General features: G+C 42.9%; 1 protein-coding gene across 1 annotated transcript in view; it reads right to left on the bottom strand.

The window, feature by feature from the left end:
* suclg2 (succinate-CoA ligase GDP-forming subunit beta) overlaps positions 1-24,424 on the bottom strand; it is an 85,804-nt gene that overhangs the window by 50,270 nt on the left and 11,110 nt on the right. The window contains exons 2-4 of the mRNA XM_068720216.1: positions 18,387-18,528; positions 1,251-1,350; positions 110-200 (exon numbers count right to left, since the gene is read on the bottom strand). Of these exons, the coding sequence (XP_068576317.1) occupies positions 110-200; positions 1,251-1,350; positions 18,387-18,528 (333 nt within the window). The remainder of the gene's footprint in view (positions 1-109; positions 201-1,250; positions 1,351-18,386; positions 18,529-24,424) is intronic.

Here is a 24,424-nt window from a genome sequence, read left to right as displayed (position 1 = left end):
CATTCATTTTACAGAACTACATTGCTGGACTCAAAATGCCTTAAAATGAGGTCAGAAAAAAAAACATGAAGAAAGAGCAGATATATCTTTCTTTCTTTCAGTGGCTCACCATTTTCACTTTCACCCCATCTTTCGGTGTCTGCTTGGTGGTCAGGTTGAAACCCAGCATCTTATTGGCCAGTTCACCAACCACAGTAGGGCTGATTGAAAGAGGCATCAAGTCAAACAGTATCCGTTTTCAAACAACAGGCTTCATTTATATTAAAATACAAACACTGAAAAGCATACACTTACAAAATGAAAGATGAGAAAAGCAGAAAACTATTTCTTTATCTCTCTAGAGGTTGTTTTTTTTGCAGTTGAAGAGAGATGTGCCTCAGCATATTCTGGGGATTTATGTAACATTCTGACAAAGCACAGTTTTCGGATACATCAACACATCGCTGTGAATGAACCTCGATTTATGCTCTGTTTAAAAGCAGCCCACATGCCGGGGCTGCTTCTGTACGCCTGCTCTGCTTTTGTAAGTGAATAAAAATGAAGATGGGGTTGTACTCATCCTGTGATAGATGAGAGGAAGGTGAACTGTGCACTCATGACACTGTCTAGGGACGATGAACTTCAGCATATTTCACTTTGAAAAAGTTTCCGGCCATTCTGAACCCTGAGGGTAGGGTGACGATGATACATAGCTGGGACAATTGTCATAAATCACTTTTTTGCCTTTAAGGCGGCAGTAAGTGGTCGGTACCTTTACTAAAAAGATAGCGGTGTTTTAGTACATGAAAACGTGGCAAAGGGAAATGCAGTGCCTGAGTAAAAAAAAAAAAAAAAAACTCGAAATGTTGTTTAGCCTTTTGAAAAACGCACAATTTTCAGAATAAGCCTTCATTGGAGGAATACACCCATCACACTTTGTAATTCTAAGATAGAGCCAAATATATCTCAGCAGCGGCACAAAACCCAACCAACCCGAGAGAGGAAAACTCAGTATGGGGTGCAAAACGCTTCTGCCGACCTCAAAATCCCCTTTTCAACATTTAATTGAGGGTAGTTGTTTGAAAACGAGACACTGGTAGAAAGAAAAACTGTTTGTTTGCAGCAAAAGTAATCCTGACAAGCGCCAAGGGAGCGTCTTCAGAGAGCTCTTTGAGCCTCCTCATTCTAAAAGTCGCTGTCGCAGGAGAAATAACATGAATCTATCTCCTACAGTATAACTCAGTGTGAAATATAGATAGGGGCATACTTACTCCTTAGTTAAGTGCACTCCACCTTTAAGGCCACTGTCAAACACACCTTTGCCTCTGCCCCCAGCCAGGATCTGAGCTTTCAACACAATCTCCTTGGCATCTGAAAGACAAAGAGAGGGAGAGAGGGAGAGAGGGAGAGAGAGAGAGAGAGAGAGAGAGAGAGAGAGAGAGAGAGAGAGAGAGAGAGAGAGAGAGAGAGAGAGAGAGAGAGAGAGAGAGGACTTAAGATGTAGGCTCAGTACCTTAAATGCCCCCTAGAGTCTGCCTGTTATCTGTCTGTCTGATTGAATGAAGCAGGGGTGAGTGTGATATGTAATAAGATTAGGGATTATGTCGGGATGGAGGGAAAGTTTACACTCCAGTGTTCAGCACCCATCCACAAGGAAAACAACCCCAGCACTACCAATTACAATGAAGTAAAGGAATTACTGTATGTTGAAATGGTCATAAAATATCTATTAAACAAGACAAAGAGTGCTCAGCTAACTGTAGCTATCAATGAATATTCTAAATTCTAAAAATAAAAAAGTGGAATAGTACAAAAAAAACCACATTCATATATGGAAATAAATATGTGATTGTGAAAAAAGAAAAAAACAGCACTACAGAAGCTGTCTGCCTCGTGCACAGTGCACCGCTCCTCGTGCATGACGGGAGTCCACCAACGTCACTTTCATTAAATGGAAGTGAAATGTAGGGTTTTACAAGAAATCCCCACTGTAAAGACAGACATGAAAAGTGCGTAAGCCTTCTGTCTCCAATCCACACCGACTCCGTGTTTGATGAACGTCTCTGCCGAGCTGTCAGCAGCAGCTCCTGGGGACAGAGACATTTACTGGACCAAAATAGTTTTCATGTCGGCTCCATGGGAAGGAATCAGTGTTTGTAGGCCAAAGTATAGATTAACTGATTTTATTTCCTCGCCAGTAGTGAAACAGGCGAGCTCACAGACAGAATGGGAGCTTTCATTAATCACTATAGATATGGTTGAGATCTAAACACATATACCATACATACATAAACCTATATTTTTGCGCTTTATAAGAATGAATATACTAACATCCTTTTTTCAGCCCTATTGCTAACATTTGCTTGTAGCCAGACACACAGCGCTCGTAAAGCTAAGGGTGCTGGGAATGTCACTAGTTTTGCAAGTAGTAGTATTGGAAGTATTCAAATTTTGACCCGACAATGGCGCTACAGCAAACGTCAGAGGATGAATGTCTGAACCACATTTCATGGCTCTCCATCTAACAGTTATTGAGTCCATCTTGTCGATGTAGAGATATTTCACTAGATAAGTGAAAACTTTGACTTCTTAGTGGCGCTACATGAAAAGTAAGGGATTCACCAAAAACCACTGGGAATCATCGTCTGGGCACCATGAATATCCGTTCAAAATGTAATGGCAATCCGTCCAATAGCTGTACAGACATGTCACTAAAATCCAAAAATGTCATGGAACAGCCAAAGGATCTCCAGAGTCAGTAGGTTGCATCATCTCGGGAACATGGATGTCTGTACAAGACCTCACAGCAATCCATCGAATAGTTGTAGAGATAATTCGGTCTGGACCAAAGTGGTGGACCGGCCCACATACATACATAGCCATCTGTAGAACTATACCGCCAAATACAATATACACTTAAAACTGTATAAATGGTGCATTCCCATACAACTGGCAACATGTTGCAATCTCACACCAGGAAGGGAAATACTTTCGGAAACTTTCACGTGACCTTGCTTCAATTAAATGCTTCCCCTTTGCTGTCAGTACCACCTTGCAGGAGCTCGCACATCAGGAAGAGGCCCCTCAGCTGTCTGCTCGGCATCCTGCCCCGAATCTCCCTCTATTCAAATGGAGCCAGGACACTTGATGAAAGATGGGTTCTGGCTAGGTTATTATTATCTAGGTGGGGGAGATCAGCCACTGACAGGTGGCTGCCATCAGGGTGGGAAGTGGGTGTTGTGGAGAGTGGAAGGGGAAGATCTGCCGCGCGGTGGCTAGAAAGACGCCTTGACCTTCAGGGCTGGAGACAGGCCCCCTCTTTTGACAGCGTAGAAGAAATAATAAAAAAAAAAAAACTCTACGAGAAGTGTGGAGAACGTCTAGACAGGAGCTGGTGAGCTGAGAGAGCCTAAAAAACTCCGTCCGTGCTCACTGCTGCTGTAGTGAGAAAAAGGACCGAGAGAAAATAGCCTCCGACAGGGTGGCAGGGATTAAACTAACACCGCATCAGTCAGGCCCGTTTTCTGTGGAGAGTCAGGAGCTGAGAGGGGAGACAGGAAGAGGGAGAACGAGAGAATAAAGGTGTGCTCATATGCAAAGGGCTTTGAGAGGAGTCATAAATGAATAAATATGTTAATAAAAAACTGCTACTGCGCAAAATTAAAAAGAGTTCAAAGCAAGATGAAATAGAGTGTCCTGTGGGCATGTGCAGCGGAGAGGGACGGCACAGAGGAAATGACTTTTGCTTGAAAGAAGAAAAGAAAAAAAAGAAACAAGTGGAAGAACAAAGATGTGTAGCCCAATAGGGAGAAGGCATTGTTCGAGGTGTGGAGAGAGAAAGGTGAGAGTATTGACACATTGATGAGGACCTTAAAAAAAAAAAAGCAAGGTATGGTTTTAAAGTAAGGATATATTAAATATATTAAAAGGCATGTAATGTTCCAGGTAATGGAGTGAGAACGAGGCAGCTGTTCATTCCTTCTGCACGAGTAACCGATAGCAAACCTGCCTATTATGCGGCACACAAAAAGATATTGTAGCGGTATCAGCAATTATGAATGGTATGCTGTAGTAAAATGCATTCACGCTGCATCTCAAAAGACTGTGTGATGAAACTATGTATACCAGAAAAAAAACAAAAAACTGAAGACTCACACCAAATGCTGTGGTTTAACATTGAGACCACACTCTGCTGGGACACATGGAGAGGATAATGATGTCCTCAAAGATCAGAGTGAACATGGCGCATGGTAAAGAGCAGGGCGGCCATTATCTGGTAGTATGACAGACATGAGATGGCCTCTAACACCCTGACAAAAGGTTGGTCCCTAATGAGTGCGGAGCAGAAGGATGAGTGGATGGAAAAGGAGTAGTAGCATGTAAAAATCACAGACATGTCATGCCTTTATGTTCAACCCAGACACCGCGTTGAGCGAGGGGAAATAAGGGCACATGTCTGAGGTGAACCAGTAAAGATACCAGCGAGCACCGTTAAGAGGCTCATACAGTGAGAATATGTCATCTTAGACAGCAGTACGTTGTACATTCTGGTCAAGATGCTTCCATGTTTTCATTACTGTGCAATACTCACAGTGTTTATCTGCACCTGATACACAACAACTCATTCATTTGACTTGTCACAGTAATTAGAAAACACTTCCTGCAGCAAGTGGTTTGGTTATTATATCATCGGTTGGATGAAAACCCCTTTCTTTGGAGGGGGGGGGGCGGTTGCATAATCAGTTCTCCGCTTCCATTTGTAATCGTACATGGCCCACTGTGAAGATGCGGAGGAAGATTTTCATCTCCATTTATTTCCTATATCTTGGGGACACAGAGGAGGAGATTAACATCGCACAACATCTCCAATCACATTGCATGCGATCTGAGTAATGCGGTCATCATCCTCGGGCCTAACTCATTTCCCAGTAATGAGTGCAAATCAACTCCCAGTCTGCTTGCCAGTGACAGCAGCTGGCACAGAGAACGTCGTGTCTACAATCAGTGTCTCTTTCACCCTCTTTCTCTCTGTGCACTTTTGAAATACCTATTCTCTTTCCCTTTCCCACGTAGCCAATGGGTGGCCAGCAGCAGAGCGAGCTTTGGTCTGATATTTAATAAAGCCTTCGAGGTCTGTGCCATGAGGGGGGGGGGGGGGGGGGGGGGCTGGTAAGGGACAGATTTCAGGCCGTTCGCCCAATCCAGAGAGAGTCAGATGTGGCTACCATCTGCATGGAGAGAGAGAAAAGGATAAGGGCGGCCCTCCCCGGCGTGCATGTGTGCTGTAATGAAAGTAATGTGGCGGCTAAATGGAGACGACTAATCAAACTCTTGGGAGAGAGGAGAAAACAAACACGAGCGCACACACGCACACACACACACACACACACACACACACACACATCCACAATTCCAATAACACAGAGAGCCTGAGCCTTCCTATGGAGTCATGCCATTAACACCAGAATGAAGAAAGAAAAAAAAGACCTCAAAATTCAGGATCTGTGCTCATCATGACAGCAAGCCTCCTGGTTATGTTGCAGGAGAGTGTTAATTGCTGCCAAACGTAGTCTTTAGCAACGGAAAAGGTCTGAAATGACAGTCTACAAGAGCATTAAAACGTACTTTAGACGTATAATTATTCTATATCCCGATGTTTGTCTGGAGTTAGATCCAAGCAGCTGAAACATAATTCATAATTCAGGGGTATTCCGGGCAGCACTTATGAGTACAAAAACAAACAACAAGCTGTGCTTCCATTTGCTTCCATCTAGTGACACATGGCGCGTCTTTAAATAACGTCAATTCTGTTGTCAACTGCATACTGATAGCTTCAGAAAGCTATTGGAGCGGCTCTAGCTTTTGACTCACTGGTCCACAGGGCTTTGTGCTGCGTCACTCACATCCACGACTCACTGATATTGGGAACAATTAATTAATAACCTAATATAAGTAGGTTAAAAGTGCCAAATACAATGCAGGATATTGATGACATAAAACAGGGCATCAATCTGATTAGCTTTACTAATTGCAAGTAGCAAACTGAACATGTTCACGCTGTTTTCCCTTTATTGATTGATGCTAATGGCCTGACAATGTTCAGAGGAATAGCCATTGCTTCACAATATATATTTTAACACACTGGAGCTGCCCTCTATTAGTCAACTAATCAGTCATTTTGGTCTTATTTCACTAAGATTTCTTTAGTTGATTAGTCATTTTTCATGCTGAATGACTTATTTCCAAGAAACATGTGAGCACATCTGTGGTACCCACAAGATTTAAAGTGTTTTTGTGCGATTTTCTGTGGAGAAACTCATACGATACACATCTGTCGATGTGTATCGTATGAGTGGAACTCATTTCTTTTGTTGTGAGAGCCCTAAAATTCCACTTTGGCATCGGTAGGGCCATTTAACAGAGTTGACCGCGTTTAATATTTAGACTCCTTGTGTGATGACTTCCTTTAACCACAGCGGTATTGCTGGCATCATCTCGGACCGGTGCAGCTTTCCATAAACTTTTACCGTTTCCTATTCTGCCAGACCGCGAAAATGTCATGCAGAAAATGACTGTCCATTCATGCTCTGAAGGCAGGTGAACCAAAAGGAAAGATATGAAAATAAAAACCTTTTGGTTTTTCATCTACGCTGACATATAATGGCCTATGGAATTCTTCAAGCTGAACATGTTTCCCTGTTCAGTTGAGGTTGAAAAGTCAACAAACGTTGATCAAACCTGACGGCGCTCTGCAAGGTCCTCTTGCTACTGGCATGTCTGTACGACCAAATGTTGGGACTTGTATAACAAGGGACAAACAAAGATTTAGACACAAAAAAAAAAAAAAAAAGGTCGAAGATAACAATTTGACCTCTTGGTTCGCTACAACTTAATATATCATTACCATCTCACTGCCTTTTCTGGTTAAGCCCGCCGTCAATGTGAGCGTCTCTCCCGCTAATGATGCCATCATCTCAGTGCCTCTCAGTGGAGGAGAATATCAGCGTCCCGGACCAAGAGTGGCACCTCTTTGTGACACCTCCTCCAGCCACCGCTGGCATGACGGCCGAGTCCTCATTAGAGGACAAGTCCACATGGCTTTCAGACATAGACAGCACTTCTAATGACATCCTGCGATAGCGCTGGTCTCCTCTCAGCGACGGAGAGGTGCAGCTCAAATCCCTGACAAGAGAGTTTTCCACCGCCATGCAACCAGAGGGGGTGACGGTAATGATAATGGCGTTGTGGAACGATGGGTGCTTAACGACTGCGGGTTATCAGTGGGGAGAATCATTCCGTTTGACAACAAAGTCTCCGCGAAGACATTTATTTCTATTAAGCCAAATCATGAGACAGTTATCTAGAAAAGCGCCAACTCTGGGTCGCACACGATGCGTGTTCCGGAAAATATTTGAAATAAGTGATCGAGATGGCTGCACAAACATGAGCTGCTCACTTCTCATTACTGACTCAACATTTTTCATCAGTTCAGCATGAACAATAGCAGATCAAACCGTTCCAAAAAGCCAACAACATCTGCTGCAGCTGACGCACTGGTGGGCCGGAGCACTACTTGCAATGACGTTTCCCCTGACGGGTAATGAAGCTTGCCTAATGGTTGGAGGTCCCTACAACAAAGCCCAATGAGGTTTGGTACATTTCACTCCACTAGTACTATTCCCTTTTCTGGACTTGACTTAACTCTTGACTCCAACACGACTAGGACGCCTGCGTTCATGCAAAGCACCCCGACAACAAATAATAGGCTACATGTTCACTTCTACTGGCACATTAGTATCATCCTAATACGATCGAGGGGGATGTGTTAGAAGTAATTCGACGTCTCACCCACAACATGAATAGGTTAGGGTGCGTAATGAGGAGGTGGAAACACTAAGCTGCTTACATAAATCAGCTCTTTGAGAGACAGACCGCTTTACCTCGCAAAGCCTATTTACAGCTGTTAAGACAATTTCAGATGCGTGGCGTTTCCTTCCGAAACGAGAGGCCCTAAGAGCAAGACGATGTATGGGAAGACAACAGGCCCTTGGAAAGGCCTGCGTGATGCGTGTCCGTGTAACAGCTTCAGCGCGTTTTTGCATCTTCTCAAAATGTTTGAGTATGAACGTGATTGCAGTTATCAGAGAAGCTAATAAGCGTTTTTGAATGAAGTTGGCCAAGTGTCGGTCAGTAGGCCACGGTTCCCCGTGTAAATAAGCTTATGTTTCAAACCAGCCTTATCTCCATCCTCCCTCTCCCCATCCAGCGTGTGTTATCACAGCACGTACTGGAGACAGGACAACTGCAGACGAACATCTGTCTTCCTGAGACAGGCCAGCCCTCTGAAGGGACCAGAGCGGCTCTGTCCATCAAGGGGAGCCCCGCAGGGGAGTTGGGTGGCAAGACGGAGATACCTGCAGCTCTCTCCAGCTGACTACCATGCACTCATTTAGTTCCCCTACAATTTGATTAAAGTGGCAAACGAGGACACTGAGGTACTGCTGTAGCACTAGGTTCTCTTTTACAGGAGGGGTGGGGCATAGATAGAGGGGAGTGTTAGGCAGAGCAACACAACAAGAGCAACAACAGATTGAAGCAAATGCAAAATGAAAGAGCAGACGGGAGTGAGTGAACATATTGGAGGAAGATGAAGAGCGAAAAAGAGACGAGAGGTCTTAAAAGAAAGGGACTAACACAAGAGAGAAATGTCAAAATGTGAAGGTAAAATGCAGAAGAAAGAACTATGTTGTTTTGACTTCACATTACCAGTTAATCGCTGTGTAAATGGACCTCAACCCATTTACGCAGAAGTTATTAACGTAATACACTACTTGTTTCAAACTCTGGCCACGAAAACAGCAACAGCATGGTTAATGGTTGCACATTTGTCAGTGATTTTCTTTTATTAGTGGGCACATACCAGATCCGTCTCATAAGTGTAAATAAGGAGTAAAATCTCCAAATTCTTCGACTCAAAGGAACAAGGAACAGCGATGTGAATTAGAAGTGTTTTGGACTTAATAAACACCGCTGGACCAAGTTCAACTCAGTCTGTAAGTACCTTTTTTATAAAGTTTCACTCACACTTTCTCATCTCACTCCGAGACCACGACTGCTGCAGGGGACCTCGTTATAAAACGAGCTCGCTAACTTCTCTCGTCTCGCATAGTTGTATAACTCCAGAACATATACACAAAGTCCATTGGGTCTCATGTTTCCTTCCCCTCCCACAATGGCTCATGAGTTCACCCGTTTGAAAGGGACATCATTAAACGGACCCCGTTTCTCCTCGACACCGTTGCCTTCACAGCCAGACCGCCGTGTGTTTACAATGGAAACAACGAAGGTGACAATTGTAGCCGCTCGCCGACAGAAACTAAATGGCAAGTTGCTTAAAGATGAGAATACACGTGCAATACTCCGTGAGACTGAGGCTTGCATATTCTTTTGAAGTTCTAGAACCAATTGTACGATCAATAGATGAGCATCTGCCTCCGTGGCCTCGGCCCAGTGGACCAATGAGAAGAGGACATGGGGTCCAGCTGGTGTACAAACGCACACAAAGCTCTGAGAGGGTCCTCACACTACTTCAGACAAAGACAGAAGTGAAAGGGCCGTGGTTGAGTCAACTATACTGAGCACTAACTGCAACTGTCAGCGCTTTTCACCAGAGACTCTGCCTCATTTTCTGAAGGGGGAAGATGAAAGTGGTCTTAAAAGGCGCTTGAAGTGTTGAAGTGCACGAGGCAGCTCTAGTGGGGACTGTGAATGAGAAGGAGGGAACGCGTGGTAAAGGATAGGCCTGAACATGTACCATGTTTGACAGAAAGATGTATTTGTCAGTCCAGAAGGCAGGTCCCATGTGTCCACAAGGTGTATAGTACAGCTGAGACGTTCCTTTTTTTCCTATTCAACACCACACATTCAAATGTTTGGTTTATCCGAACATCTTCTTAGTCATTGGTGAGACAGGGTTGATATCGCACATCGAGAGCTGAGCATAATGGAATTTGATGACAAGGGGCCGAGGCCTTATACAACACCGTTGTAAAAACAAATCACGGGAAGGAAACAATTGGAGCCGAACTGGAGTGAATACAAAAGAAAAAGCTCACAGAGAGAACGCAATAAGAAACAAATATCACTGCATTGCTTCTTACAAATCCACTGCTAAATGAATCATGGAATTATCTATATTCAAATAAAGTTGCACTTTTGTGTCTTTTATGTTTCATAGAAACCAGTTAGTGTGCCTTCTGTCATGCTCATGCATGTTAGGTTTAGTAGCCGTCTTTATCTACAGTACATTTTCTGGAAGTCAATGAGTACGAACACGTGAAAATCACATAAAATGCAACTAAGCAAGTTTCATTGGCACATAAATCCCACAGCACTTCAGAGCTTTTTAATCCTGTCTGAATGAATGAGAACAAATTCATTTGAACGCAGCCCACTCCGATACTACGTTGTAGGATTGGCGTTGTGTGTGACAAGCTAACAGGTGACTTCAGATATGTTGCTGTGATAATGTTACTGTTAGAAAGTAGCCTTTTTAAAAAGATTTCAAACAGCTTTACTGTTATCCACACAATGCTTCCACACATAACTTCATGTTAGTTTGTGTCTCACATTTTGTGTTAACAAAAATAGCTGACAGTAGTTTACTGACGGGGTAACATCTGAGACCAAGACAACGGAGAAAGCCTAGCTCAGCATCTCAGAGGGGAGTGTGGGGGTGGACTCGGGAGAGATGCAAACGTCACACATGGATAAGGAAGTCCTCGGAGTGGCTTGCGGTGATGCCCATGTGGGGAAGGAGCGTTTCTATGACAGATGGTACATGCTAGACAGCGTCTTGGGTTAGTGAAGAAGCATATGGCGCTCCCTAGATGAGCTCATAAACCACTACCAGGCCCAGTCGGAGGTGTAAATGCTTTTCTGCACCATGCCAGAGAAAGCGTCACTGTTGATATCACCACCAAAATAAATGTGGAGGCACACCAAGCGTGAGCACGGGTGTTATGCCGTATCTTATGCGACTGAAGCGTTTTATTTAAAACCCTTAACAACAAACCATTCGAATGTTCCGTCACTGCTGAGAACTTTATAAATGGGGGCAAACCAAACAAAATCAAATTAAATAGCAAAACAAAGAGTTCAAAGTAAGCCTTTTACACCATCGCATCAGCTCCATTCACCAAGAAGTTCTCCAAAAAAAACGTACACGCCTTACTCCACACACCAAAAAGCAGAAATATGCAGGACTTTATGGCAGCGAGCTTCATGTCTGTCCTCCCAGTTGCCGTCACAGTCACAGCTGCCTCGACCCTCTACGCCCCTGGCTCTGTGTCTGGTGTATATCACATGTCGCTCCACACTGTTAGCGATGGGGAAACGCTTGTGGATGTGTCTGGGAGTCCATCCAGCAGAGGCTGCTGTGCAGGGAGCCTCCTCTGCACCTCAGCGCACAATGGGAAACCCATACCACTGGATTTCATGAAGGGAGAGATGAAATTATCTCAGCCAACCCTCAGTGTGCCGGAGCATGCCTCCGCTCCTGGGCGGTTTTTACTGCAGGTTGGCTTGTTGCAATCTCCGCATGCCTTCCTATCAGCAGATACAATTCACCAAGCAGCCTCCAACTTCAAACTGGACGACCCAGCCCATATTGATTATTTATTTGCATGCGAAGATCCTATATCATTCCTATATAATTTTTTTAATACAAATGTGTAGTGAATTCAGAAATTCAACATTGGACAACGGTAAAACCAGTGATGCTGGTGGTGTTGTCAGAAGCTGGCTGCTTGGTCCACATAAAATACAAGATGCTTGCTCATCGATAAATCATCTAAGCGTTTACTCTACATTAAATTCATACACCGTCTGAAACTAAAGACTTAATGCTTAGGTGGCAAGACATGGAGCAAAACATTTAGAGCCAGGATTGTGTGGAAAGATGCTGGTTTTCAACAACATCCGTCTCACTTTGAAGACCACAGGCCAGAAGCATAGCGGGGATCTGAGCTGCTACAACTAAATGAGCAGAAAACAAATCACTTTAAAATACACAAAGTGCCCGGCCTTGCAATACTCTTATTTACACATTATCTGTTGTACAGTGTAAGCCTCATTGACTTGCGCTATTGAGGATCCCAGTAGGCAAAAAAAAATTGCTTTTCACCTTTTCTGGAATAAAGAATCCACTAAATAAATATACTGTATATAGCGTGGCCAAGAAAACGTTTGATTTTTTGTTAATGCAGGAACTAATGTTTACCTCAGTCAACTACATTTGGAGGGCTTTCAAGCATGTCGACTTTAGACAGCAATGCGTGGCAGAATGAAACCGATGGAGACACATTTGTCAAATGAATAGATTCTATAGCTTCTTTCTTCCCGTCTCTCTCATACACCATCATAAACAGCCAAGCATAACCAAATCTGCACACCTGCAAACACGCACGCACGCACGCACGCACGCACACACACACACACACACACACACACACACACACACACACACACACACACACACACACACACACACAATCAATGAGTTGGCTTATGTCAAGGCAGCTCACTATTATTCAGTAAGCCAAAATATCAAACTAACTATCCCTCTAATAAGCACACATGAGACCTGACAGCCATGCATAAAAACTGCTCTGTTTACTCTGAATATTCATAGCAGGGTGAAATAAATTAAAACGCTTCCCACCTCTGTTAATCATCATTCTGGCAGTGAGGCTGTGCTAAGCACAAAGCGAAGAAGAGAGGCAGAGGTAGGCTGAGGTGAATGCGGAGCGAAAGAAATTAAGGTAACTTTTAAAACTGAATACAAGGAGAGAGAGAGAGAGAGAGAGAGAGAGAGAGAGAGAGAGAGAGAGAGAGAAAACAGAAGAGAGAGAGAAAACAGGAGAGAGAGAGAGAGAGAGAGAGAGAGAGAGAGAGAGAGAGAGAGAGAGAGAGAGAGAGAAAGAGAGAGAGAGAGAGAGGAAACAGAAGAGAGAGAGAGAGAGAGAGAGAGAGAGAGAGAGAGAAAACAGAAGAGAGAGAGGGAGAGAGAGAGAGAGAGAGAAAACAGAAGAGAAAGAGAAAACAGGAGAGAGAGAGAGAGAGAGAGAGAGAGAGAGAGAGAGAGAGAGAAAGAGAGAGAGAGAGAGAAAGAGAGAGAGGAAACAGAAGAGAGAGAGAGAGAAAGAGAGAGAAAACAGAAGAGAGAGAGAGACTGAGGCAGAGACAGAGAGAGAGAGAGAGAGAGACAGACAGAGACAGAGAGCGACAAACAGAGACAGAGAGACAGACACAGAAGAGAGAGAGAGAGACAGAGAGAAACAGAGACAGAGACAGAGAGAGAACAGAAAGATACAGAAAATGTAATCGCAGCACAATTTTTCAAAAGGAAAGTCAGGATGATGACAACGGTTAAGATATAAGACAACGTATTCCGAAACTCATCCGATATGAGGTGTACACATACGCGAGTATATGTTGCTCCCATTCATCACGCAGGCTCAACATGCAGTCAAGATAAGAATCCGAAGCAATGTTTTCTTCCATCGCTGCTTTTGTCAGTGAATGATTGCCGGGAGAGGCAGAAGCCATGACAGACATGAAGGGCTCTTGCAGCAAGCAAGGGGAGGGAAAATGTGGTTTTGATTTAAAATTCAGACTGAAAATCCATCAAGATTTGCTCAACAGATGCATCTGTCAAGCTGGTGGCGACACACAAAGTGGACTGCATAATCACATTCTCTTTGGCTGTAGCAGGCCACAGGTATGTGTATTTATGTGTGTGTGTGTGTGTGTGTGTGTGTGTGTGTGTGTGTGTGTGTGTGTGTGTGTGTGTGTGTGTGTGTGTGTGTGTGTGCATGGCCGTGCAAACACGGAATTTATATTCATTACCGGACTTGCTTTGATGTCTCAAAAGTGTAAGATAGCAACCAGGTCTTTGTGGGGAAAAACCTGCATTTGTGTGTAAATGTGACAGCGCTCACATCACTGCAAAATGAAAAAGCAATTCAGTTTTCTTGCATTGACTGAAGCTCTATACCGTTATCGATAACATATTTAGCCAATAATGAAGGGGATCTGGCAAAGAAGACAACTTCTTTCAAATCTGTATCACCTACAATTTCTTTTTTTCAAATATGGGGTTATTTAAGTGATGTATTAAGTGTCACAAAACTCTTTCAAGTGATTTTCCTGGAATAATTCTCGCTCCATTTCCCAAACCAGCATCACCATCTTAGCTGTGCCCGTGCTTCATCCAATGTGCACATTTTTCTCCACAGATTGTTCTCTCATTGAGATGGATTGATGACGTGTCTGAACTCAAACTTTTATTATATTTCGTATTTGTCCATCTGAAGACATTGAGCTTGTTTTTTTTTTTTTTACACTAATGGGTACTATTTATAAAGTGTGAACCTGTGAACTCTTTTCCTTAAGTGCTCTCTTACTCAAGTCCTTGATGTTTTCACGAGCCCGGTGAAGCACTGAGTGAAGCACTGAGTGAAACGCGCCAACAAAAGACACTTGATTATCTCTATCTTTAATGGGCTGAGTGTTGGGTTTGTACCGCAAACATGTGTAGCTTCATTTCTGGGACCGCGTTTGGGTCAAACTTTAGAAAGCAAGGAAACAGAAGAGCTGGTTTAAAGTCCGCTGCTGCATGCCATTGTAGCATCGCATTACAAACATCAATTATTGATTTTGCCAGAGAGACGTTTACTTGAAGCTTTGCCCCATTCACTGCTGAAGAGCAAAGCACATTTTTGGAAGCATAAGCTGTCTTAGCTCTATAAGCAGACAAAATAACTGAATCCCTGAATGTCTAAAAAGCAGTTGAGAGGTGGATAATATCCACAAATATGACAAGAACATATAACATTTTCAATCAAAACAAATATTATATTAAAGTTATGTGATGTAACCTCGAGGTCCAAAAGTTTACTTTTCAAAACTATAGCTTGGTCCTTGGGCTGACACACACACACACACACACACACACACACACACACACACACACACACACACACACACACATACACACACACACACACACACACACACACATTAAAAGCTTGGACGTGAGACTTGTGGATCTGGTTCATTGGTTTTGGATACACAGCAAGAGTTAGAGTGTCATTCTTTCAGTGTCCCAGTTGAGTGCACATTACAAAAACTTTGGACTTTCTGATACCTCCCTGCGCAGCTCGCCCAGCATGGGGCCCTACTTTCAATGAGCCACGTGCTGGTTGTGAGTCACCCATCTGCCACGATGTAAACTCTCCCCTGAGTTGTCAATCAAGGTAAAGGGAATCAATGGTCCATGTCGGAATCTTTTTTTTTTTTTTTTTTTAATGTTTTGATAGAGAAGGAGAAAGATTTTAAGCTGTTTTTCCTCAGCGGTAATAGAACAAATCAATCTGTGTCCACTTTAGGAGAGTTGGACCACTCTATAGTACACAAGAGGAGTGAGAAGAGTTTCTATACAGCATAGCTGCAATTGAACTGTCAACTTAACCACTTCATGGTTAAGTGAGTGTAGCGGAGAGGAGAATACCGGTTGGTGTGTGTGTGTGTGTGTGTGTGTGTGTGTGTGTGTGTGTGTGTTTCATGTGGGCAAGCTCACGCTACGCATGTCATTCATCTGCGTCTGTGCTTCCATGCTTGACTGATTCATTCTACTGTGTATGCAGGGAACCAGGGGCTCACAGCAGGATATCAGCACCACACAGAAATCTGTCTGAGTCACTCCTGGTCAGCTCAGATACCTCCAACCCTCCTGATCCCCCGTACGGAGCCGTATCCCGTGTCCTCTACGGTGGAAAGCCATGAAACGGAGCTCTGCGGGCTGGCTTCACACCCTGCCCCCCCTCTCGGCCCGGGGCCAGAGCTCGACAAGTCTCACTTAGCATTTCAGCCCAACAGATCTGAACTAAAGAGGCCACTGATCTCCCCCTTTTCTCTCATTCTCCCGTCACCTAACATGGCCCGAGAGCGAGCCGTCCACATTCGTGCGACAGCATGAAAAGACACGGTGTGTATCTGAAGAAGTGAAGCGTCCGCGGATGCTCGCTTGCGTGCTTTAATGGTGAGCCAGCAATTGTCACAGGATACACAAAGTGTGAGAAACACACACACACACACACACACACACACACACACACACACACACACACACACACACACACACACACACACACACACACACACACATACTAGGACACTGACCAATGCTTAGTGCATGAATGGAGATAAGAAGATAAAGCAGCTCTGAAGCACACTGTGGGAATAAAGGGGATGATTTACTAAGCCAACCGAAAATCACTGCCTGAGCTGTGAAGATTTGCGGTGGCGCATGTTTTCAATTTAGCTGGGAATTAACTAACACTGAGGCAAGTGGTCACAGCCTCAGTCAAGTTCATTTGACTGCACCGCTGCTAATTAAGAGCGGACGCTGGACTATTAAACACGCGTCTTGTCAATTTCTAGAAAGTAATAGAGTGCAAAAAAGAAAGTGTACGTTCTCCGCTGCTGCGCTTGAAATATCGGTTGAAGAAACCAATAAAAACATTTCTGAACTGCAGCCATGCAATTCCCTACGCTGCAGTGGGCAATGATAAATCACTTCCAGCCACCATTTGGATAAAGTTCCTTTCCCTCTGCACACACCTTATTTTGCAGTTCAACATAAAAATGTCCCGAAATGTGTTATACAATAACCCATGCATGCAATGTGCTATTCAGTCGCCAGAACAGCACTAAAAACAGCCCCATAACTATGCCATAACCATCCAAAAGCTATCCGACTTGCAAATCCTGCATTTGCTTTCTGCTCCCCTTTTAACTTCTTAGTCCTGAGTTTTCTGTCTCTCCATTTCTTCTCCTACCAAACAATATAGGTAGTGTCATGAGAATATATGTCCTCTTCCTCCTCTTCAGTTTATCTTTGTCTGCATCGTAAACCAGGGCCATTGAAAGCAGCGCCCCGGGCGCCGGAGCCCAAAGGCAGCAAGAGTGGCACCTTGCTGGCTGACAACCAACCTGGATGCAGTATCAGCAGGCCACTGCTGGAGTTGGAGAGGACGCTGAATAAAATATAATGCTGAGGGTGGAAATATATACTGTATGTGTTGGGCGGTTCGGTGTGTGGGAAGAAAGTAGAACAGGGGCAGGTAGGAGATGGAAGAGAACGCTATGTGTGGGTGCATACAAATGTGTGTTAAACTAACTTTGTTCATGCGAGTACAATGTATTTGTGTGACAAGAATTAAGTTAGAGTTTCAGACACCTTGCAAGGCTTTGTGTGAGTGTGTGGGGGGCAATAATCCCAATTGTAACCGAGGATTAAAAATAAATACATTAAAAAAAAAGGAGACAACATGCAAAACGTGAGAAACTCAACACGAGAGGTTGTGAAACGAATTAGCGTGGATGAGTGTGTGATGAAAAACTGAGCAGGCACGAAAAAAAATAATTCAGGCTTCCGCACATAAATAAACGGCATGAGGATGAGATTGAATTTGATAAACTTCAACCCTGATAACGCAGAGCCTGCAGCAGGTCTGCAGAGCGGCACGAATAGGACTGTTTAGGTTTCACAGCGTACGGAAGTACAATTACACAGTAATTACAAACAAATCACAGGTCAGAACCCAAAAACTATCTCATTATGAACACTTAGGGAACAAAATATTATCCTACGTGTAAATCTACACATCAACAAGAAAATACGTGTGCAGTGCTTCAGTGCTGTGGCCACGTGCTGAAGGGACGCTCCATTCCCCATGCACTTCAACCAGCTTCACCACGACATAATGAGAACTCTTCATGACTACTTGTTCTGGATCATATTACCATCTCATCAAAAGACTGAGACCAGCAAACATGACAAATTCAAAAAAAGTTTGAAAAATAAGTCGTGCTACTGGACCCAAAACAGAAACAATCACGAGCATGCAGACTTATGATTTTATTAATCACAAAATCAACCCGGGAATTGACACTGCATAGAGAACTAAGTACCCAAAGTTAGCATTGGATGCTTTGCCGGGTCTTCTTTAATCAGATATTTCCTGATTTAAGTAACAAGTTTGACGGTTTTACAAAACGGTGTAGGGTATGGCTGCTTGTGTTTATAACACAATAATTACTGATTTTTAAATAGTTTGGCTTGTTGTGTTGAATAAACTAATATGACTCATAGAAAACGATATTTCCTCCTTCCTGATTTTTCCAGTACAAAAAACACCCATGCCCAGAAGACAGGCTGCTCTTTTCTCTGAGGTCAAGTGGACATAGGTGTGTGTGTGTGTGTGTGTGTGTGTGTGTGTGTGTGTGTGTGTGTGTGTGTGTGTGTGTGTGTGTGTGTGTGTGTGTGTGTGTCCTCTACTCACCGAGTCTCTTTGCAGCTTCCAGGGCCTCAGAAGCTGTGTCGGCCACATAGAAACGTTGGACAGCCACGCCGCTCTCTTGCATCAGCTTCTTGCTCTGGTACTCCTGCAGATTCAGCCATCTCCTGGGACTCTGCCAGGTGCACTGGAAGGGGAGGAGGGAGGCAGGGTGAGTATTTGGGAGTATCACTTAGTAAGGGAAAGATAATAGTGAAAACAGTGCTATAAATGGTACAGATCTCGAGCGTTAAACACCAAACAATAACACCTGCCTCAAAGTTCACAGGCTACATCCTCTCCTCCCTCCTCCCTCCTCCCCCTGCCCCTGTAATGAGGCAGGCACCCGGACCTAAGCTGCAGGACAGCTCTGAAGCCGTTTGCTCCATCAGCAGAGGCGGGCCGTGTCAGCTCCAGCTGTTGTTGGTATTAAAAGGAAATTGGCTTTTTAATGCGACGGAGAGACTGAGGCTGTATTAAGAGTTACAAAGCCTCCACAGTAGCACACGCCGCTGTGTGCATGCGTGTGCGTACGAGCGCACGTACGGGCGTGAGCGCGCAAATGTTTTCACGTGAAACATCTTCAGGGAGTCGTTAAGGAGAGAAAGGCCATTAAAGTAAAGGGAAAACAAGGGGTGAGAGGGAAATTAGGACTCAGCATGTCAATTATTCTCTAGTGTGTGTATTTCCTTACCCAGTGAAGATTAAACCAACATGTTCATAACATCAGGGTTGCACTACATTCTGTTGCTGACTAAGTTAAACTCAGCTAACCTTTTATCCACTGGAACTCTGCTTGAGCTAACCAAGATTAGACACTTTAGGAGATCTGCACATGACAATGCAGACGATAAAGGCATCTTATGACGCTCTTCATATGTTTTTGAACTGTATGTTTTACTACTACCGAGATATTATCCGTGGTACATAGTCAATTCCACATCAACACAGGAAATCAAATGCTCCATCACACCAACTGTGCTTAAGTCTGCACGGTCGATATTCTACTCTTGAAAACAATCCATTTTTTCTTTTTTTTCCTTTTCTTTTTTAAGCAGCAGTCCCCACTGGGCTTTGTGCTTAACAGTGGGAAAAATACACTTCTGTGCGGACAAACACAACTTAAAATATGGCAATAGCGTCAAGCAGTGCACTAGCCTTGAAATTGAATCTGTGTCCCTCGAAACTGACTGAGGAAAATGATGGCAGACTTGTGAAAGTATTTTTTTAAAAAGCAGACAAAGACGAACAAACAGACTTGGCCAAATGTTACAGGATGAACATAGAGGTACTGTAAATATTTAGGTAACCATAATGTTAGTATCAAAGAATATGTGAAATAAAATAAAACGCGTCCAGTCGTCTGCATTGTCATGTGCAGATGTGCCCCTTGTGTGCGTGCATCTGATATAAGTATCTAATCTTGGTTAGCTCAAGCAGAGTTACAGTGGATAACAGGTTAGCTCAGTTTCACTGCAATCCTGATGTTATTATCATGTGAGTTTAATCTTCACTGGGTAATGAAAAACACACACTGGAGAATCGTTTACATGCGGAGTCATATTTTCCCTCTCAGCTTCTCACTCAGGAACTTTCACTCTAACAAACAGTGTCTGAAGTGGGAAAGCTGGACAACAGTGGGTGTTATGGGACACAAAATGTCATTTGAAAAGGTGTTTTTCAGGAAATATTACGTTAACTCATAGCAGTGAATTTTTTCAAAGCAACATTTAGGGACCTGGACAAAGACAACAATAAACCTGCAGCCGCATCCGGCAGAGGCATGGTTCACGGATACCAGAGAGTCGAAAGTCATTTGACTGCTAACAGCTTCATTTAGAAGGTCCAAATCTGTTGGGCTCACTGTTGACCACGGCTGACAATGTTTACCGTTGTTTTCACATTTCACACATTTAAATGAATCTTTTCTTTGTTGCGTATTATATTATATCTTATACGGTGAAAGGGGAAAAAGACTAAATTGTGTTCTCATGCATAATACTGAATATAATATTCAGATACCAGAGGATTAACTTAAAAATGCAACATATGTACACATGCAATCAAACATACATACTTGAAAAGCACTGCATACACAAGGAATACTAATATACAGGATGGATTCAAGAGTCACTTTTTTCTTAAGACTCTGCATACAGCAGCAACCAAAGTGTTTGCGTCACTCCATAAGAGGGACAGAAGAAGAAGAACACATGGTGGGAGGGTTGGAACGGAGTGTATTTGTTCAACATCTCTCAACCATTAAGTGATGGAGGAAGTGACTTGTAACCATAATTAACCCTCGGGCCTAATAGTTATCAGTGATTAAAGGCTAATGAGCTTGACACGGCCACTCTAATTGGGCACAGCACTTTTTTTTTTAAATCCAGACCTAAGCACAATGATCAATGGGCCTCAACTGAAAACAAAACCCACATGATTGGCGATTCACAATTCGTGCCAAACCCAAGGCTCTCTGTGCCACAACGCACACTGCATTAGCATGCTTTCTCCATTCCAACTCTCGGGAGAGCCTGTCGGGAGACTTCATTAGAGCCAAATGGGTTGTTTTCTAGAAGAACAGTACATGTTGATCCAGATTGGCCTCTACTCTCGCATAACTCAATGCAGTAATGAGGGGCATCTGCAGGTCACCTCTGCAATACCATACTATTCATATGTTTCAGTTATTGCAGTTTGTGTAGCGTGCACGGCATTCGGAGCAATGCTTTGAAGGCGATCTCCCACACCAGCCGATATTGCATAAAAGTCTGCATAGCAATATAAATAACAAGAATAAAATCGGGAACGAAACAGAATACAAATAAAAATAGAACCGCACATGGGGAAAAACTAAAAACAGATTTGGACAAAATGGATCCGTCTGTTGAGCCAAACCTGGAGTCTGTGAGTGACGCAATCTTTATTTTGCTGCCTGCATGTCCACTTTAACGGAACTTAGCCCACAGCCTTAACAAGCCAAGCTGCAGAACCAGTCCTCTCTGTTTTGGACTCATTTGACTGCTGTCAGGTACCTGCAGAGCCTCCTCTCTTTAAACATCCACTTCTCTTGCCATTTAAACTGTTTGCCTTGGGAGGATCAGCTGTGCTGCCTGGGTGCATGTCTCCAGTCAGTCTATCTTTTGTTCTACCGTTGACGAAAGAAAATGTCAGATGAGAGGCTGTCACGGGACCAATTAGGATTCGATTGTGAACTCTGAACCCAAAAAAAACATCCAAAATACGATCAAGCTGGCACCGCGATCACGAACAAACTAGATGTTTTACAATAATTCTGGTCGAAGCTTCTGCAGTGTGAAGCTCTCCGTGTCAGCGACGGAACATGAACGTCAGTTATGGCTTCACTTTAATAACGGAGGACGGTTCAAGACAGCATTTAGCAGGATAAATCCCCCGCTGGCTGCAGGCGGCGTCACGACTAGTCCATGCACCCCTAGTTTTATCCAACACTTATTTATAAAATTGCGATCTGAACACAGAGTTAAAATAGATAAAGATAAGTACAACCATATGGTACTCCTGGCACACTTGATCACAAAAGATCCACTGCAAACAGAAGTACAAAAAAGTCCTAGTAAGGTTGAGAATACAGAAAACACTCACTATAAAGGAAGTGTTGCAGTACACAGACTCAAAAGCATCGGGAAATATTGTTAAATCATTGTCAAATGACAATAATGTGACCTGGAAGCCACTGCCATTGTCTTAACAGACAATACGAGTTTCAAAAAACCCGAACTCTGAACAAAATAAAGGCTCACCGTTGTAGGGAAATATGCAGCAATCATGTAAATCTGCCATTGGCGTTCCCAAACCAGCAAACTAGGACAAACCAATACATATCAATTAAAACAGCTCCCCTGTCACCCAGAAAAGAGCGACGCAGACGTCCCAAAATAACAGCTGCTGCTTCCTGGAGAAGTCAAGTGGGGCTGGAGGTCTCCCTCCAGGCGCTGGCAGCTTCCTTGGGCAAAACACCAAAGAGCAGAGAGGCACCAGAGCACTTTGTAGTGTGTACCAGAACCACAGACAATGTGTAGCAAAGACGCCACTCAGACAACAATTCCACCTCATAGGCAACACTGTATTTTTACTTTAATTTAACTGTCTGCTGTCTTGCCTATAGTGTTGCTAATAGGTGTAAATGATCATGATAACATATTGATAACCATACATTTTATTTAAATAACATTAGATAAAACATGTCTGTTCATTATAAAACCTACTGTTCAACCACAGAGTAGCCTAGACTTTGAGTTATTTACTTGTGTTTGTTTGTTGCCTTCATCTCCAATCTACCACTTCAAATTCAACATTAGTACATAACTACAAAGATATGGAGACCATTAGCAGCCGAGTGTGTAATAAATATCAAATCCAAAGAATAATTCAATGTATAATATTAATGGCATAGAAATACACTTTAGCTCTAGTCTTCTATATTTTACAGTCAACTTTGCATTTATACATGTCCCCCAAGAGTCGTAATATCATAATGTTTTAGTGTTATTACATTTATATCGCCACGTTTCTTGTTTTTAATTCATATCGTGAGTATCAAAGCTGAAGGTAATTTTCCACACTGTGGACAACTGAGCTCCCCAACTAACGAATCACAGCTAATTTGCCACGCTAGACTTGATGATATTTAATATGCCTTAATAACTACAACCATAATAACTCCAGAATCTAAATATTTTTTAATCAGCATATCAGAGGCATGTAATTTTTATAAATAAAATAGCACTCGGCTGACACATTCACTTACTTTGTATGCGAGTGTTCACGTCGTATCACTAGATGGAAAGCAAAAGCAAACATGGATGATAATGATAACACTCGAGTGATAACGTGGAAGTTATTGTAATGTACATGACTGAATTCATTTGTTGCCCTGTGTAAACGTTGTGTTCTTCATTATGAGCTGATGACTGTGGTTATGGTGGTTTATGATTAGGTTATTAAGTCTATTGTTATTTCCTCTTCTGCCTTGACTTTTTGACATGAGCAGGTATTCTTGACTGCTTGAGTAATAATACGGCACGATTTAAAAAAAGATGAAGTGAGGCTTTGTATTACTACAGATGTTTGTGAAATCTGTCATTGCAATGCTAAAACATACAACCTGCATGCAGGCACACATCTGGCTCGACACCTTCCAGAGGTAAACGCTGAATAAGAAAACAGGCGGCAATCTTGTTGCTTCACCCGGCAACGTTCTGTAAGAAACCTTCTCATTATTTACAAAAATAGATCTTAACTCATAAAACAACCCACCACGCCGCTTCTCTAATTAGAAGAAATCATCCTCCAAACGTATCATTGAAGGTGTTATAGATGTTCTATAGAGTAACAAAGTGTGAGGATATATTTCAGGCTTCCAGGGTAACAAAAAGGAAAAGTCCTTTACTGGCAGCTCAAGTGAAATCGTCAGAGTTGTTTGATTCTAGCTGGGGATTTTCCAGCCCATGTAACCATGCATGCCTTAAGCAGCACACTTCTCCATCACATGTACAGATCATTTGCCAGCATCCCATTAAATAGGAATCTGGTAAAAGTGCATCCATCTGCATGTACAGTGCATCCTCCTGTGTGCAGCCCACAATAGTGCCAACACTAACGCACTGTCTGAGCCAAATGCTTATAGACTTCCATGTATGTTTTAATTTGATTTCTATTTTCATTTCAGTAAGCCAGCATATAGTAGCCATTAAGGAAAGCACACCGTTTATAACTTGTTAATAACTGCTAACTAGCCGTTACAATGTGGGATGTAGCTTAATTGAGCTAATTGAGGAGTTTTAATGAATGTATATTTATTCTTTACTGTAAAACATTATTTCTACATGTGTTGTTCACTTTAAGCCCTAAGTTTGCACACAGCCAACATTGCGTCAAATTTTCAAAATACTTTATTTAACTTGCTATCTGTATATGACATAGTCAATGAACTCTGAACAAATAACCATAATAAAAACGAATATTTCCATTTTATTCACATTTTTTCTTGTTAATCCTAGAAG

This window comes from Cebidichthys violaceus, unplaced genomic scaffold (genome assembly GCF_023349555.1).
Source record: "Cebidichthys violaceus isolate CVI_PGR_0920_01 unplaced genomic scaffold, fCebVio1.0.p SCAF_25, whole genome shotgun sequence".
NCBI classification, from domain to species: Eukaryota; Metazoa; Chordata; class Actinopteri; order Perciformes; family Stichaeidae; genus Cebidichthys; species Cebidichthys violaceus.
Note: the sequence above shows the minus strand (reverse complement) of the source record. Positions and strands in the feature narration are given on the sequence as shown.